Source organism: Macaca mulatta, chromosome 13 (genome assembly GCF_049350105.2).
Source record: "Macaca mulatta isolate MMU2019108-1 chromosome 13, T2T-MMU8v2.0, whole genome shotgun sequence".
Taxonomy (NCBI): domain Eukaryota; kingdom Metazoa; phylum Chordata; class Mammalia; order Primates; family Cercopithecidae; genus Macaca; species Macaca mulatta.
Window position 1 is genome coordinate 80,887,944 of NC_133418.1, and position 17,940 is coordinate 80,905,883.

At 38.1% G+C, this 17,940-nt stretch overlaps 1 protein-coding gene and 1 pseudogene across 1 annotated transcript in view; one reads left to right on the top strand and one right to left on the bottom strand.

Moving 5' to 3' along the window:
* The window catches only part of LRPPRC (leucine rich pentatricopeptide repeat containing), a 117,915-nt gene that overhangs the window by 34,863 nt on the left and 65,112 nt on the right, over positions 1-17,940 (top strand). The window contains exons 13-14 of the mRNA XM_015112262.3: positions 1,923-2,016; positions 5,074-5,140. Coding sequence (XP_014967748.3) covers positions 1,923-2,016; positions 5,074-5,140 — 161 coding nt within the window. The remainder of the gene's footprint in view (positions 1-1,922; positions 2,017-5,073; positions 5,141-17,940) is intronic.
* Positions 10,528-11,164, bottom strand: LOC713808 (small ribosomal subunit protein eS24 pseudogene; annotated as a pseudogene).

Below are 17,940 nucleotides of genomic sequence, written 5' to 3' on the forward strand. Positions count from 1 at the left end.
AAAAAGTGCTTTGCAATTAGGAACAAGATGGCAGAGCACCTAATACTTAATAAGGAACATGTTGTTTAAAAGAGGTTTCCTATACAGTCATTCATATAATACCTTGATTTTTCTAATAATGTTAGAGTGTTTCTTTCATTAAAATAATTATATAATTACAGTCTTCTGAAGTGTTAGGGTTTATATCTTCAGTGTCTTCACCTCTTTCCCTAAGTTCTTAGTGGGGTATGTTGAGCCTGTACTATACATACTTTACTGTTAAAAAATTTTTTAAAGTAACTTTCCCACATATTCTTACTTTTTCAGATGTTCTCTTTGCAGAAATATAGCCCCCAGATCCAGTGTCTTCTTGGTTACTGCTTTGGCTTTCTCATTAGTGACTTAGGGAACAGCAGATCTAATTTGGAAACTTATCCCAAATTTGGTTACATTTCATTCTCATCTTAACTGTCTCACCTTCATTGCTGGAATTTCAGTAGTATTGAGTGTTTTGGGCTTGAAAACAACTACTCTGTTAAGTGTTTAATAGAACCCACAGTATTATTGATCTGCTTTTTTTTCTTTTTTCTTTTTTTCTTTTTTCTTTTTTTTTTTTTTGAGGCAGAGTCTCGCTCTGTCGCCCAGGCTAGAGTGCAGTGGTGCAATCTGGGCTCACTGCAACCTCCTCTGCCTACCGGGTTCAAGTGATTCTTCTGCCTCAGCCTCCCAAGTAGCTGGGATTACAAGCACCCACCACCACACCCGGCTAATTTTTGTATTTTTAGTAGAGATGGGATTTCACCATGTTGGCCAGGCTGGTCTCAAACTCCTAATCTTAGGTGATCAGCCTGCCTAGGCCTCCCAAAGTGCTGGCATTACAGGTGTGAGCCACTGCGCCCGGCCTGATAATGCCTTTTGTCTTCAGCTGTACATTAAAAAGTACATTTTTTCATCAATTTTCAGAAATTACATAATAAATGTTTGTTGATAAATTAGAGAATACGAGTAAGTGGTAGGGCTGTACAATCTGTCCATAGTTCCTTGAGATAGTCATTGCTAAGCATGTATATTCTTTCAGATGTATAATAGGCTGGAGAAATCTCTTCTAGCAAAAAAGTATACTGTTCATATTATCAGGCAACTCTTATTATACTGTTCCTATTACCCACCTAACTTGACAGAGGCTACAGTTTAATAAAAAGAAAGAACATTCTTATTTTCCTTTTAAAAAAAAAACTTCTCTTTGGCTTCATTACTTTCAAACTCCCCCTAAAAGTCTCTGTTTCTGGCCTACTAGAGACCTGAAGGAAAATTACATTTCTCTCATATTTGTGTCATGATGAAGTCTTTTTCGTTGGATACCTTTTCATAACAGTATTTAATTCCACAAAATGTATTTTATGTTTGCTGTTTCATTGTATGGGTATGCCATAATTTATTTTTTATCATTGCTTATTGCTGATTAGGTGGTTTTTTTAATACACTATAATAAAATGATTCAACAAATGTATTTGAGCTCAATTTTGACTCATATATTTAAATTGTTAAACAAGTGATGTTGGGACAAGTGATGAGCCTCTGAGTTAAATTAAATTAAATTTGATCCTGGCCAAACTGTATGCCCTAGAATATTTTAGGTTAATCCATTGAATTTTTGTTTTGTCTTGAATGGGAGAATTGTTCTAGTATCCTCACTAGTAAACTTATCCCAGAAGTAAGGCCCTCTAAAGGCATCAGATCATCTGTATTTGAAGATGAGCATTTAATTTCGAATGTTGGAATGTCATCTTTAAATTTTTGCTAAAATTCAATTTCTGAGCTTATGTATTTTTCTAGAAAATCAGAGAATGTGGTGAGTCAAAGAATCAGGAAGACAGGAACTTTGGCATATCAAAATATTGTTAGCTGAGATGTATTCTCATTGATATATGCTTTATCTCCAGGAAAATGGATGTCTGTCTGATAGTGATACGTTTTCTCAAGCTGAATTGAGAAGCGAAGCAATAAATGGGAACTTAGACTTTGTATTATCATTTTGTAAGTATACAACATTAGCAGTAAACTTGATAGATTTAGTTACTATTGAGGGCATGCAGGGTGATTCATGCAATGAAAGCAAGGAAGGTTTTATATGTTTTATTAAAGCCAGACTGATAAAACGGTTTATGAGCTGAACTTGTGGATAATTTGTAAGTAATTTTAATGTTGTAAGGACATTGAATATTTTATGTAATATGGTGTTAGACTGAAGGCTGGACTGGAGACCCTGAAGATGTGGATATTCTTTATAATTTGGCCACCGATTATGTGATTTAGAAGAAGTCTTCTAACCTCTCTGCTTCACTTTTTAGGGTAGTACTACCCAACTTGGGGGAGTTGTGAAAATCAAATGTGATATTGTTTCTGAAGTGTTTTTTAAACTAACATCTATTACAAAGACTTCTAGTCTTCATTAACAAAAACACAGCAAATGTTTACTAAACATTTTTAAATGCTAGGGTGCTTTATAATGCTTATCACATGTTAATAAAATTATCTCCATTGATAGATGACTAAAGGCGTAGAGAAGTTAAATGATTTGCCCAAGGTTAGTGATTTGAACCAGAAGTAAGATGTTCAGACTTTAACTTTGTTCTTTTCACCATACTGCACTTTATTTTATTTTATTTATTTGTGAGACACAGTCTCACTCTGTCACTTAGGCTGGAATGCAGTGGCGCAAACTCGGCTCACTGCATCCTCCGCCTCCTGGGTTCAAGCGATTCTCCTGCCTCAGCCTCCCAAGTAGCTGGGATTATAGGCACGTGCCACCATGCCCAGCTAATTTTTTGTATTTTTTGTAGAGACAGGGTTTCACCTTGTTGGGTAGGCTGGTCTCGAACTCCTGATCACAAGTGATCCACCTTCCTCAGCCTCCCAAAGTGCTGGGATTACAGGTGTGAGCCACTGTGCCTTACCTGCATTTTATTTTTAATTAATAAATAAGACATTCTTAAGAGACCTTATTTTTTAACATGTCCATGGTGTTGCTTTACAGTTTTTCAGATCTTCTGAAAAATATGTCATTTACAAACAAAACATAGACATACATTAACTTTTAGTTCCCTAAAATGTTAACAGTTAAGCTCTCATTAATGTTATATTCAAATTGTATAGGTGGAAGCTTTATACAAACCGGGTTATTGGTATGTATTACTTGTGAATGTCACTTAGAATATTTGTTGTAATATTGTAAGGGAAAGACAAAGTGTCCAGCATGAAAAATGGTGACTGTTGTAGTTATTTGAGTCAAATACTGAGTATTATTGCTGGCTGCTATCTGAGTGTATTGATTTTGCCTTCCACTCTGTATAACACATAGATTTTCCATACTGACGAGAAAGGAATCTGGGCTCACGAGGTGGATCCACGAGAGCTGCCTTTTCCTTTTATCATATCATCCATTCCACTTCGTTGTCAACCTCTTGATTTTTCAGGCTTGTTTGTTGCTAAGGAAACTAGATGCTTTTTGTCAGCAGCCTTCCAGCTGAGATGTTTCTAGTCACCTTTTTAATGAATAAAAACTTGACAGTATTCTGTAGAATACTATTTTGAATAGTATAAAAATGAATTTTCAAGAGGTTGTTTATTAGATTTGAAAAAGAAAAATGCCAAGAAGTTTGCCAAGTATTTGAGCTTTTCCTGTCAGTGCCTTCCCCTCCAGCTTTGATTTCCAAGTCTTTGAAGAGCTGTTCGTTCTATAATTGCTGGTATGTGCTTTAGGCAGCTCTTAGGAATGCTCTACTGGTTACTACCTCACAGGAAATGTCAGGTAGTAGAGAAGAGTAAATGGATTATCTTGATTACATTTTGTAGTAGTAGAGAACGTTTTCCCACTTGTGTTTGTAGGCATGGAAGATTAATTTGATCATATAAAATTCAAAGTTGCAAGAGGCATGTGGTTGTGTTCCCTTTAAAATTCCTTGAGTGACTCAGTGCAGGTCATTTTAAAAATGACTTAGATTTTCAAATGCTGTAAAAGCACTGAGAAACTTAGGCTCCTTGTTCAAGGAGTATAGCAGCTGATATAAAACAATTCTCCTTACGTGTGTGGGTTAATTTGTTACTTTTGGGGAGATGAACACTGAAAATGGACCATGACTTTTCCCATGGGATTTTTCTTTAATGAAACCAGGTATCTTAACCTTCATTTAAACTGTATTTATTGTCTTCAGAATTTGCTTCTACTATGAATTCCTCTCTAATCCCATCCTTTTTGTACTATTCAATAGCCACATTACCGTTATAGTGAAAAGATTAACTCAATTACTTATATATAACATGGTTCCATTTTAATACAATTGCAGGGAAAAATAAATTCAGGGAATGCCTACTGTGATCTCATCCCTTGCTAGTTTGGCAAGGGTTATGTGAAGAGTCAGTGTAAGGTGTGATTCTTACACAATGGCAAATCAGGCTTATAATGTCGGCATTGAAACATACAAGGTTGTAGACTGTTAAATTGTCAAAATGAGTAGTAGAGCAAACAAATACTCAGAAAAGTGAAAGATCAATATAAGTCAATTACATAACAGACATGTGGCCTGTTTTATTATTACTTTAGGTGGTTACTCTTCTGTGAGTGCAGGTCCTTGATCATAGTGAAAAATGAAATGAGAAAGTATGAATGGTTCAACAGAACCCAACACCTCTCTGAGAAAAGAATTTTTCCTCTCATCTACTATCTTTAAAGAACAAAAGTCCTGTAGGGTATTACAATCTCTCTCTTCATGGTGCCACCATGTCCAACAACATACAGCCTCAGTATGTGTACCAGGCTGACTCTGAGTCTGCTGGTATATTAGTAATTGCCATTTATAGGAAAGGATATTTATAAATTGATTAGTTGTATGTATTCATGAAATTTAAAAATACATTAAAAGGGTAGCTTATATTGCAGATATATATTACTGCATTGTTTAATTTTGTATGAAAACATTTTTTATTTTTTAAATACAATTTCCAAAATGAAAACTAAAAGGTTTTCAATTTGATAATGCAGGGTTTTTTAATTTGTTTGGTCTGAGATTTAATGATGGTCATTTTCTTTTGCAGTGGAATCAAATACATTGCCTCTCTCGCTGCATTCTATAAGAAGTAGCCTACTGCTAGGCTTTAGGAGGTAAGATGATGAACTTAAATGTTCCTTGCCTGAATATGGACTGAATTCTCCTGTCCTTTTGACTTACTGCGTGTGGAAAAATACAGCTATTCTTATCTTTCAGTGTACATTCAGTTTACCTGAAATAACCTTTGCCTATTTAATTTTTCCTTTTAAGTCATTGAATTAAATTTAGGCAGCTTTGTATCATCTTTTCCAAGAAATGCACACAGGTTTGGTAAAGATCCTGTTTCCAGGAAGAAAGTCCTGTTTCAAAATGGCAAGTTGGAGTTACAGACAAATTTGCATATGTATGTTCAGCTTATTGTTTGAGCATTTAATTACAAGGTGACTTTTATTCAGTAAAGTATCATTCTCCCCTTCTGTGTGCTCAGAGAATGTTAATGACCTTGCCCTTCCAATTTTGTTATTTTGAAAATAGATAAACATAAAGAAAAACTGAAAGAATAGTGAAAGGAAATACTCCCGTACTACCCTTTTTTATCTGATTTATTTTTTTGAGACAGAGTCTTCCTCTGTCGCCCAGGCTGTGATGATGCAGTGGTGTGATCCCAGCTCACTGCAACCTCCGCCTCCTGGGTTCAGGTGATTCTCCTGCCTCAGCCTCCTGAGTAGCTGGGACTACAGGTGCCCACCACCATGCCCGGCTAAGATTTGTATTTTTAGTAGAGGTGGGGTTTCACCATGTTGGCCAGGCTGGTCTCAAACTCCTCACCTCAGGCGATTCACCTGCCTTGGCCTCCCAAAGTGCTGGGATTATAGGCATGAGCCACCGTGCCCATCCTCCATGTTACCCTTTGTGTAGATTTGCCAGTTGTTAATATTTTGCCATGTTTACTTTCTCTCATACCCTCTTTCTCTACACAGAAAGTACCTACACACACACACACACACACACGTTTTTTTCTTTTTGGCTGAGCCACTTGAAGTTGTAGACATTATGACACTGGATCTTTCAGCATATTTTATTTCTCTTAAGAATAAAGTCATCTTGGCCGGGCGCGGCGGCTCAAGCCTGTAATCCCAGCACTTTGGGAGGCCGAGACGGGCGGATCACGAGGTCAGGAGATCGAGACCATCCTGGCTAACACGGTGAAACCCCGTCTCTACTAAAAAATACAAAAAACTAGCTGGGCGAGGTGGCGGGCGCCTGTAGTCCCAGCTACTCGGGAGGCTGAGGCAGGAGACTGGCGTAAACCCAGGAGGCAGAGCTTGCAGTCAGCTGAGATCACGCCACTGCACTCCAGCCTGGGCGACAGAGCGAGACTCTGTCTCAAAAAAAAAAAAAAAAAAAAAAAATTAACAATACCGTACCACCATCTGATATATGTAGTCCATGTTCAGATTTTCCCACTTTAACAAGTTTCCTTTATAGATATTTCACTTTTTGACTGAGGAGTCAATTAAATTGATGCATTGGATTTGATTGCTGCATCTCTTTATTATCTTAATTCAGAACAATTTCCTTACCTTTTTTTGTTTGTTTGTTTGTTTGTTTGTTTGTTTGTTTTTGAGACGGAGTCTCGCTCTGTCGCCCAGGCTGGAGTGCAGTGGCCGGATCTCAGCTCACTGCAAGCTCCCCCTCCCGGGTTTACGCCATTCTCCTGCCTCACCCTCCAGAGTAGCTGGGACCACAGACGCCCACCACCTCGCCTGGCTAGTTTTTTGTATTTTTTAGTAGAGACGGGGTTTCACCATGTTAGCCAGGATGGTCTCAATCTCCTGACCTCGTGATCCGCCCGTCTCGGCCTCCCAAAGTGCTGGGATTACAGGCTTGAGCCACCGCGCCCGGCCTGTTTGTTTTTTAGTAACTCTGGCTTTTTTTTTTTTTGAAGAGCCTAGGCTGGAATGTCTCTTCCACATTTTGTATTTTTCTGATTTTTGTTTTTCCCCATGATGAGACTCAGATTAAGCATTTTTAGCAAGAATACTCCATAGGTGATGGGCACATCTTATATTGTATCACATCAACAGATATAAAGGCAGGTGTGCAATAATGATGCCATTACCTAAGTTTGATCACTTGGTTAAGATGGTGATTCGCACATCTCTCTTGCAGAGGCACCTCATCCAGTTTGTAATTACTAAGAATACTATGGGGTGATAATTTGAGACTGTGTCTACCCTGTTTTTCCATTACTTTTCCGTCCTTGGTTTTAGCAGCCATGGGTAATCCTTGTTGAATTAGTTATTGGTAGTTAACACAAGGATGAGTTTCTTTTTTTGAGATAAGGTCTCGCTCTGTCCCCAAGGTTGGAGTGCAGTGGTGCAATCACAACCTACTGCAGCATTTACCTCCCGGGCTCAAGCGATCCTCACATCTTACCCTCCTAAGCAGCTGGGAGTATGGGCGCATGCCACCATGCCTGGCTGAGTTTTAAAATTTTTTTGTGGTGATGGGATCTCACTGTGTTGCCCAGGCTGTTCTGTTGAGAGAAGCAATATAGCACAGTGATTCATAGTTTTCTTTTCTTTTATTTTTCTTTTTTTTTTTTTTGAGACAGAATCTTGCTCTGTCACCCAGGCTGCAGTGCAGTGGTACGAACATGGCTCATTGCAGCCTCCATCTCCTGAGCTCGAGTAATCCTCCTGCTTCAGGCTCCCATTTAGCTGAGACTACAAGTGTGCACTACCACGCCCAGCTAATTTTAAAATTTTTTTGTGGAGATGGAGTCTCACCATGTTGCCCAGGCTGGTCTTGAACTTCTGGCCTCAGGTGGTGATCCCACCTCTGCCTTCCAAAGTGCTGGGATTACAAGTGTGAGCCACTGCATCTGCCGCCCAAATCTTTTTTGATTCATTGATCCCTTTGAGAATTTGTTGAAAGCTATGGTTCAATTTTCCCCGCAAAAGATGCATATTATAAAATTATGACTATAATTTAATGGAGTTCATGAAGTACTTTCCCTCTCCCTATAAAAACCCTTATGGTGGAAGCCAAATAAGAGCCTGGAGTGTATCCTTCCATGCTTTTCTCTGTATAGAAGCAGAAACTTGTAAGAGGTGTTTGAAGTTTTGTTTTGTTTAAACAAAAGTAGTATATCATACTTTACATACTACTCCTTATCTTTATTTTGCACTTAACAATACTTCAATGAACACCTCTTGGTCTACTGATATAAATCTAAGTGTTTATTAATATCTGGAGAGGATTCCATGGTATGGCTATACCATAAATTTTCAATCACTCCTTTATTAATGGACTCAGATTGCTTCTAATTTTTGCCACTACCAAAACAAAGTGGTACATTAAATATTATGTCCATATATATGTGTGTTTGTGCACATGCATGCATGTGTATATGTATTATATATACATTAGTTTTTTCCCCCTCAATGGCTAGAATGTGAAAAAGAGACATCTGTTTTCAAGAGTGTATGTATTCTTTATTTTAATAGCTACTACCATACTACTTTCCAGAAAAAGTTGTATTAGCTCATACTTAGATTAGCAATTCACACTTCTACCAGCAATATATAAGAGTACCCACTTCCTGCAAACATACAGGTATTAGACATTATAATGCTTTTTAATTTTGGCCTAGCTGATGGATGAGAAATGACATCTCAACGTATAATTTTCAATTTGCATCTTCCTAACTATTAAGCAGGGTTAGAACATACTTATTGGCCATTTGGATTTCTTCTATGAAATGCCTATTTAAATTCTTTGCCAGTTTTCTACTAGGTCATACAGTTTTTCTTGTCAATTTATAAGGTGTTGCATTTGAGGGATATTTATCTATACACTATCTCGTGAAATACATGATTTTTTTTTTAACCTTATTGCAGAGATGAGAGAGAAATGTAAGGATAAGATCTTGGATGGTTACTGGAAGGAGTCAGAGGAGTTTGTAGTCAGTGTTGCAAGCTGCAGAGATGGAGGAGAGATAGCCCTATAGAAAGAGGGTGTTCAGTTTGGTATTTGGAAAAGTTATTGAGTTTTTTTTTTTTTTTTTTAATGGAGATGAGGTCTCGCTATGTTGCCCGGAGTGCTGTCAAACTCCTGGGCTCAAGCGAACCTTCAGTGTTGGCCTCCCAAAGTACTGAGATTACAGGAATGAACCACTGGCCTGACCATTATTGAGTATCTTTAAGAGAAGAGTTTTGATACTATTGTGGTGGAAGAAGCCCAGCTAGAAGCTCTGAGAATCTTGGTGTCTTTGTTTTGTTTTTAGTGATTGGATTATATATACTATAACTGAATTTATCTATGCTTTCAGATTATTTATATTTTTATTTGAAAAGATACATTGAAAAATACTGGAAAGGTTACCTTATCTTTAAACCACACCAGGCTAGGTGCTTTGCTTCTCCCCTGACTTACATCCTTTTTGGTGCTTTCCCTATTTGTTAGCATCTAAAATTTTTAATTGATTCCTGGGTTTAAAAATAGCCACAGATTGATCATTTTTTTAACTTTCCACTTTAGAGTTAGATAAAATGTTAAAATATGTTTAACAAAGGGGACATTACCCAGGAGCCTCCCGTGTTTGCACAGTTACAAATCCATCTTTATTCTTGACATAGTAAAAATAAGTTTAAGCGGATTCCTTCCAGGAACATATTTCAACATGTAGGTCCTAAAACTGTATACTATTGGTTAATTTTTCTTACTGTAGATAAAGAAAAATTTTTAGGTTGTGGTAACTTGGCATTTTTCATAAGAATATGTGCATAATTGAGAGCACTTGTGTGACTACAGGTGATTTCTTTCTTTTTCTTCTACTCCGAAAACTACTAAAAATTCAAAATGTAATTGATGTAATTGCAATTCATTATCTTGGCATTAATGTAGCCAGTGTATGTTTTTGTTTGATGTCAAATTAACTAGTATATTTAAAAATCCCTTTGTCAGTATAGTTATTGAAACAGTCACCTGTTGTGCTCCTGAGGGTCCCACTGTACTCTAGCAACTTTAGAATTGGCTGAGTGACTAGGAGAAAACTTACTGGCATTGATTTACATTGCCCGTAGAGCCAAGGTTAACTACCTACAACTCCTACAATGATTAGCTTATAAGAGATTCACCAAAAGTGAATCTCTTGCCAAAAATAATTGCTAAAAATAATCATTCAGAGTTAATCCAAAATCTAAAAAGTTAAAGAACATTATAATTAGATACCACAGTCACTTTAGCTAAACCTAAAGGAAATTTGGATATATATTTCATTGTTAGAATTCACATTTTGAGACTGGGGGTGCGGCTCATACCTGTATAATCCCAGCACTTTGGGATGCTGAGGCTGGAGAATCAGCTTGAACCCAGCAGTTCAAGACCAGCCTGGCTCTTTGATTTTAACCCTTTCTGCCCTCACATGTGTAAGCTGAACTTCCTGGGTTGCCGCCAGCATGCAGCGTGATTATTTTTCTTGCCTAACACCATATTCTTTTTTTCTTTTTTTTATTTTTTGAAAATTTTTAGTTTATTAATCTGCTCGTGAAAAATCAAAAAATGGACACAGGTAGCCTTTTACTGCAGCACCTTTACTCTTTCGGCTGTGATCTAATCTCCAGCTCGCTTATTACCAGCACCAACATTGGCCTTTGCAGTCCCCCGACTTTCTTCATTCTGTTCTTGGGTTCCTTTCGTTGCTTTCTTGAGGTCTTTTGCTTCTCATACAGACCATGTCTTGCAAGTCTTATGTTTGGGTTCATTTTTATTTGCATAATCCAAGGAGTCATAAATCATGCCAAAGCCAGTTGTCTTGCCACCACCAAAATGAGTTCTGAATCCAAATAACAAAGATGACATCCGGTGTGGTCTTGTACATTTTGGCTAGTTTTTCCCAAATTTCTGTCTTAGGCAGTGTTGCCTTCTCGGGGTGAAGGACATCAATGACCATTTGTTTCCTCTGAAGTAGTCGGTTGGTCATGAACTTTCTAGTGCGGATAGTTATGGTGTCGTTCATGATGGTGGCCTGGAGGAAAGAAGGTTGAATATATCTGATTTTGCTCTGCCTTAAATGTTATATGAAATAAAATATTTTGTGGGTTTTTTAAAAAAACCAGTTTAGTAGGAAATGGAAATTGAATGCATATATGGTAGTATGAGCTCTCAGAGATAACACAGAAATGTTATACAAAGAGAAGAAAGTTGGGGGAAGGGATGGGAGGAATGTACATACATACATTAGGCAAATGGAAGAGAGACCGTGTTTAATAAAGTTAAAGCTGGTTAAGATCACAGGCTTTTAGATATAACTCATTTAAGTCCAGGTTCTACATTTCATTTATATTTTACATGCTATGGGATCATGGCAAGCTAATGAACATTTCAGTGTCCCTGTTTTTTTAGTATGTACAGTAGAAAGAAGAGTATCTAAATGGCTGTACTGCTTTGTCAATACTTTGAAAGTGTCTTTTTTTAGTAGGCCCTATCTGTGTCTTTTTTTTTTTTTTTTTTTTTTTTTTTGAGACGGAGTCTCACTCTGTCGCCCAGGCTGGAGTGCAGTGGCCGGATCTTGGCTCACCGTAAGCTCCACTTCCCGGGTTTATGCCATTCTCCTGCCTCAGCCTCCCGATTAGCTGGGACTACAGGCGCCTGCCATCTCGCCCGGCTAGTTTTTTGTATTTTTTAGTAGAGACGGGGTTTCACCATGTTAGCCAGGATGGTCTTGATCTCCTGACCTCGTGATCCTCCCACCTTGGCCTCCCAGAGTGCTGGGATTACAGGTGTGAGCCACCGCGCCTGGCCTCCTATCTGTGTCTTTAAAGGAGAATTTAAAAGTTTTGAAAATAGTATTCTCATTTAGAAACCATTTGGGGGCTATTCATAGTGCTGTATGAAATTTACAAAAGTACTGTTAGAGTTGTCCGGAGTTTGTAGACTCCTCTGTCTGTAATAGCAGTAGAATGTTACTGTTCTTCATGATTTGGCAATATTTTTCTTTAAAATTCTGTTATCCTGCTAGAAAAATCTCACTTGAAAGCTGAAATTGGATCTCAACAGACATACAGGGTTAACCTTTTCTCCAAACTTGTTCTTCAAACAGGAAGAAAAGTGTAAATGGAATTAGGTGTAGAGAAAACAATGTCTTTTCTTAAATGCCGCTTCCTCACAAACTTCATTTGGTTGTGGGCAGAAGAGAAGACAAGAGTTTGTCGTTCCATTGTTTGTATTAGACAATGGAGACATTGAAATGTTAATTAACTTGCCACGATCACATGGTATGTAAAAGATCAATAAAATGTAGAACCCTGACTTAAATGAGTTCTACCTAAAATTTGTTAGTTTATCAAATAGCAAATGCCAAAGCTCATAGCCAAACTGCCTGGGTTCAAAATTACTTCATTATTTTATTCCTTTGGAGAACCTGGAAATTTAATTTTTTCTTTTTTATTATGAACTGTATATACATTCAGAGGCATATCTAAAACTTAAATGTACCATATAAAAAAGATAAATCAAATACATGGTACCCACCTCTGAGACCAGGACATAGAATGTCAGTGGGATCCTAAAAGCCTCTTGTGTGCTCATTCTCAATCCCATGATGCCTTCCTCTGCTGTTGAGGTGCCTGCTGTTGAGGCTTGTGTATATCATTCCCTTGCTTCCCTAAGTAATCAGGCCACTTTTATCTAACCCCCAAGCAATATATAATTTAGTTTTGAAAGACTGATTAACAAACAGAAATCTGGTAATAAGGAAGAAGCAACACTGCCAGGAAATATAGACTGAATAGTCTCTGGGTTAGGGTCTGGCTTCAGTTTTCCTAAAAGTTTACAAAAGACCCTTCTAGCGAAGTCAGTGGGGAAGGTCATGTGTGAGTGAGTCCTGAGAAAGAGGATGAATTTACCACATTTGAGAAGTCTATGGCTAAATACCAGGCATCTGGCAGAAGTATCTACAGATACGTAAATGTGTTCTGCACCTAAACTCACTTCCTCAAACTTTCAGGAATGTGTCAGAGTAGAACACTTTTGTGGGTGAAATGAATGTTCTCAGTCTGTCCAAGCAGCAGGGCATGAAAGGCCGAGGAAGTATTGTATCATTACATGGTCAAAACAACACAGATAATGTAGATCCATTGTTACCTTAGGTTAAAAAAGAGATATAGTGACAGAGACCTTGGTGGTGAGGGTCCACACTCTGGACTGGTTAGTTGCTTTCCTTCACTGGGTTCTCACTACATTTTCATCCAGGAGATTCTCTTTTGTTCTTTTCTTCCAAGTTGAATCTTTTTGCTTTCTGTATCTGATACTCTTCATTTTTCTTAGTTTAGTCTTTTTATAGAGGACAACCTTCTCGAGTAGCTTCTCGAGAAAAGCATATGGAAGGTAAATTTTTTGAGACCTTGAATACCTGTATTCTAGCCTCAGATAGGATTGATAGTTTGCCTACGTATAGAATTCTGAGTTGGAAATAATTTTTGTTTATAATTTTGAAGGTATTGCTCCATGTTTTCTTTACAGTGTTACTGTTGAAAGATTTAAGCCATTCTGATTCCTTACCCTTTATATGTAACTTCTTTTTATAGAACACCCTCTGAAAGTTTGTAGAATCTTTCCTTTATCTCTATTGTTTTGACATTTGACAATTAAGCAACTTATTTATCTCTGGAAATTTGTATATCTTCATTTTATCATTAGTATTCTGGAATTTCTAGAATGATTTTTGGAAATTTCTAGAATCTTCTGGAACTTGAGAAGAATCTCTTGACCACTAATATTATGACGTTTCACTATAGAGCAACCTTATGTATGAGTTTATTTGTTTTGGTTTTTTTTTCATATTTTGTCAATTGTGCTGCATGCTCAGTGGCTCCTTTTAATTTGGCCATTTATATCCCTCAGCTCTGGAAAATTTTAGTTTTAGAAATAATTTTTTCTCTCTTTCTGAAACTCTTAGACTGGTGCTTTCTTTTTTTCTCCTACTTTGCTTTTCTTGGTTCTTAGGTTCCACTTTCTGTGATATTTCTTCAACCCTATCTTCTGCCTCTTCTGTTGAATTTTTTGTTTCTGCTATCCCTTTTTTATTTCCAAAATCTCTTTTGCATTCTCAAAGTGTTTCTTTTGTAAAATAACATATTACTGTCTCATAGATATCAAGTCTTTATCTCTCATAGGCCTTTTTTTTTTTTTTTTTTTTTTTTTGAGACAAGGTCTGGCTCTATCACCCAGGCTAGAGTGCAGTGGTGCGATCTTGGCTCACTGCAACCTCTGCCTCCCAAGTTCAAGCAATTCTCCTGCCTCAGCCTCCCAAGTAGCTTTGACTACAGGTGTGTGCCACCACGCCTGGCTAATTTTTGTATCTTTTGCAGAGATGGAGTTGCTCCATGTTAACCAGGCTGGTCTTGAACTTGTGAGCTCAAGCTTGTGAGTCTCAGCCTTGCAAAGTGCTTGGATTATAGGTGTGAGCCACCCCGCACCTGGCCTCTCGTAGGAAATATAGTTTGTTTGTTTTTTTTTGAGACAGAGTCTCGCTCTGTTGCTCTGTTGCCCAGGCCGGAGTGCAGTGGTGCGATCTCGGCTCACTGTAAGCTCCGCCTCCCGAGTTCACACCATTCTCCTGCCTCAGCCTTCTGAGTGGCGGGGACTACAGGCGCCTGCCACCACACCCGGCTAATTTTTTGTATTTTTAGTAGAGACGGGGTTTCACGTGTTAGTCAGGATGGTCTCGATCTCCTGACCTCATGATCCGCCCGCCTCGGCCTCCCAAAGTGCTGGGATTACAGGCGTGAGCCACCGTGCCCGGCCAGTAATAGTGTTTTGCAAGGCTTCCTTCTTCGTGCTTATTGTCTACTGTCTTCAAGTTTGTGTGTGTGTAAACTGTTTTCCTTTTTTCGCCCCTAAATATCTGGGAATCCTTAAAAGTAGGAAATGCAAAAAGCCATCCGAAGCTCTGAGTTTGTTAGTAGGGTGTGTTGACTTGGTGCCTTGTTCTCGGGATAGCTGAGTGGCTGTTGAGATTGTCATTGTATCTTTGTGTCTTTCCTCATAGGATGGGGCATTCCCCAATGAAACGTCTTCCAGGACACCGCATGAGGGAGAGTACTAGAGACTCCTGTGTTTATCGTGTAGAATGTATAGTTACTTAATTCTCAGTTCTCCAGGGATTGACTGTTTTACCCTCCAGAGAAGAATCCTCCAGATGTCTGCTGCTGCTGTTGGAGGGAGGGTTGTAGCCTCCCAGCTGAGGGAGAGGATCTAAGGGACCTTCTGAGTGTAGTTTCCTTTCTTCTACCTTGGTAATGGAGATTCTATTGTATAAGTTTGGTTCTAGATTTCTTCACTGATGTCTTGAGATTTGACATTCTCTTTACTACTAAATTGGTTACCACTTCTCTGTCTGTAATATTTATTTCTAGTTACATGTACTTCCCAGTTATTTTATGTGTCATTGAAAAAAATCTTTTTATTGCAGTGGGGTATTGGAAAGGAGCAAATTTAGATGGAAATTGTTAGTCTCGCATCCACAGCTTACTCAGAAAACGCCTGCATAAGTTTTAAAACTACTTTGCTCCTCAGTTTCTTCATCTTTATAATGGTTCTGATAATTGTGCTTAAAGTGAAGATGTTATGACCATTAAATAAGTCAAAGTGCTTAGAAAACTGTTTAATGCATTTGTGAGTGCCCAGAAAATATTAGTTCTTATTAGTGTGTGCCAAGGGCTACGAATGCTACATAATGGACCGTTCAAATATGAATGGGAAACTTCCTACCCCAGCGTTGTTCACAGTATGAAAATAAGAAAGCAACTGTAAACTAGTCTTCATAACTGTGAATGTTTATAGAAGGTACTCTGTCTTCTGCCAGGGTTGGGGAAGGGATGAATCAGGGCAGGAGCTGGAGAGAAATTGCTGAGATGCATGTTGAATTTATAGAGGGGAAGGGAAGGGTTTTTCAGGCAGAGACATTGAGGCTGAAAGAGCAGTGGTTCTGGGGAAGTGTAAGTAGATTGGTAGTAGCTTAAGAAACTATGAAATAATTAGAAGAAATAAAGCCAAAATGGTAGCCCAGGGGTCTTTGTGAGTAGTCTCATTCTAAATTAGGATATTTGGACCTTGAGTCATATGGCTTCGAGCCATTGAAAGGTTTACATGATAAAGTTAAGATTGACATATATTCAAAGGGGATAATACAGGTAAAGCTGTATAGGGAGACAGGAAACATTAGGAGATCATTCACACTTTATGGGATCCTTTGAGGGAACTGTGGAATTTCCAGTTGAAGGTATTTTACATCGCCTTACCAAATTTGTTTCCTCTTCTGGGAAACAAAGAACTTAAATACCTATATGCAGGATTGTCTTTAAGATAAAAAATATAATGCACTTAGGACCTAGTACAAAGTCTGGGTCACTTGTAAGGGGCACGTAGGGAAGGACAGTTCCTGAAAGAGATTGAGTAGCATCTAGCAGATAATGGCTAACAACACCACAAATTCCAAAACTTAGTCAAAGAGGACCAAAAAGATGTTAGTTGAATTTTGAATTAAAATCATTGGTAATTTTAGCATGAGTAGTTTCAGTGGAATTTGGGGCCGGAAGTCAGATTGCATTGGATTGGTAACTGGTAACTAGTAACTATTCCTTACAATAACCTAGTTTTGAAGGATTCTGTATATTTTTGTTTTGGTTTCAAACCTGTGCCATTCACCATGAAGCTTCACATTCAAGGCAGTACTTTTAGACATTTTCATTTGTTGTAGGTATATGTGAAATTTTGAAAGTTTATCTCCATGCCTTCCTTAGATACTTCATGCCAAGTTTGAGGGAACTTAATATTCTAACTATTTTTTTTTTTTTGAGATGGAGTTTCACTCTTGTTGCCCAGGCTGGAGTGCAATGGCGCGATCTCTGCTCACAGCAATTTCCGCCTCCCGGGTTCAAGCAATTCTCCTGCCTCAGCCTCCTGAGTAGCTGGGATTACTGGCATGCACAACCACGCCTGGTTAATTTTGTATTTTTAGTAGAGATGGGGTTTCTCCATGTTGGTCAGGCTGGTCTTGAACTCTCGACCTCAGGTGATCCACCCGCCTCAGCCTCTCAGAGTGCTGGGATTACAGGTGTGAGTCACCACGCCCAGCCTTAACTATTTTTTATTTGACAGTAAGTTGATACTTTGATAAAAATATATGGTTAAAGTAACTAAAAAAAAAAGAAAAAAAAAAGAGGAAGCCCAGCTTATTATGCTGAGAGTTAAAATAGAAGTACAAAATTTAGACTGGACATGATATGTGTTTATTTTTTTAAAGTACAGCTCCCATGTACCCATCCCCCAGCTTTAACAGCCAAGATTTTGGCAGTCCTGTTTTACCATTCCCCTTCTCTCTCTTTCTTTCCTGGACTATTAAAACTAACTATGGATCTTTGTCATCTACCCATAAATACTTTAGTATATATCTCAGAACTTATTTTAAATAGAACAATATAACCACCATAATATACCTGACAAAATTAATCCTAGTTGAGAAGCAGAATTCATCAAATGCCCAAATGGGTCCAGGATACAGCAAAGGAACCATTCCAAGTTTTACCACTTTATATTATGCACTTTGGCATATTAGCCTCACTTTCTTGCAAACTCTGATTTTTCCCTACTTTCCTTGTCCTGTTTTTCAAATGTGGTAGGCTACTGGCAGGTTAAAATTCCTTGGAATTAAAGCTCTTTGTAGCCTAACCGAAAAAGATAGCTAATTTTTATCTTATTTTACTGTATTTTATTCTTTATAGCTTCAAGTTATCCCCTGCTGGAAGACCACATGAGTGTTACTCTGTCTTCTCACGGAATTATATTTAAAGGCACATTAGTTTTGACCACCCGGTCCAGGTGTTGGGATTTCTCCATTATGTAG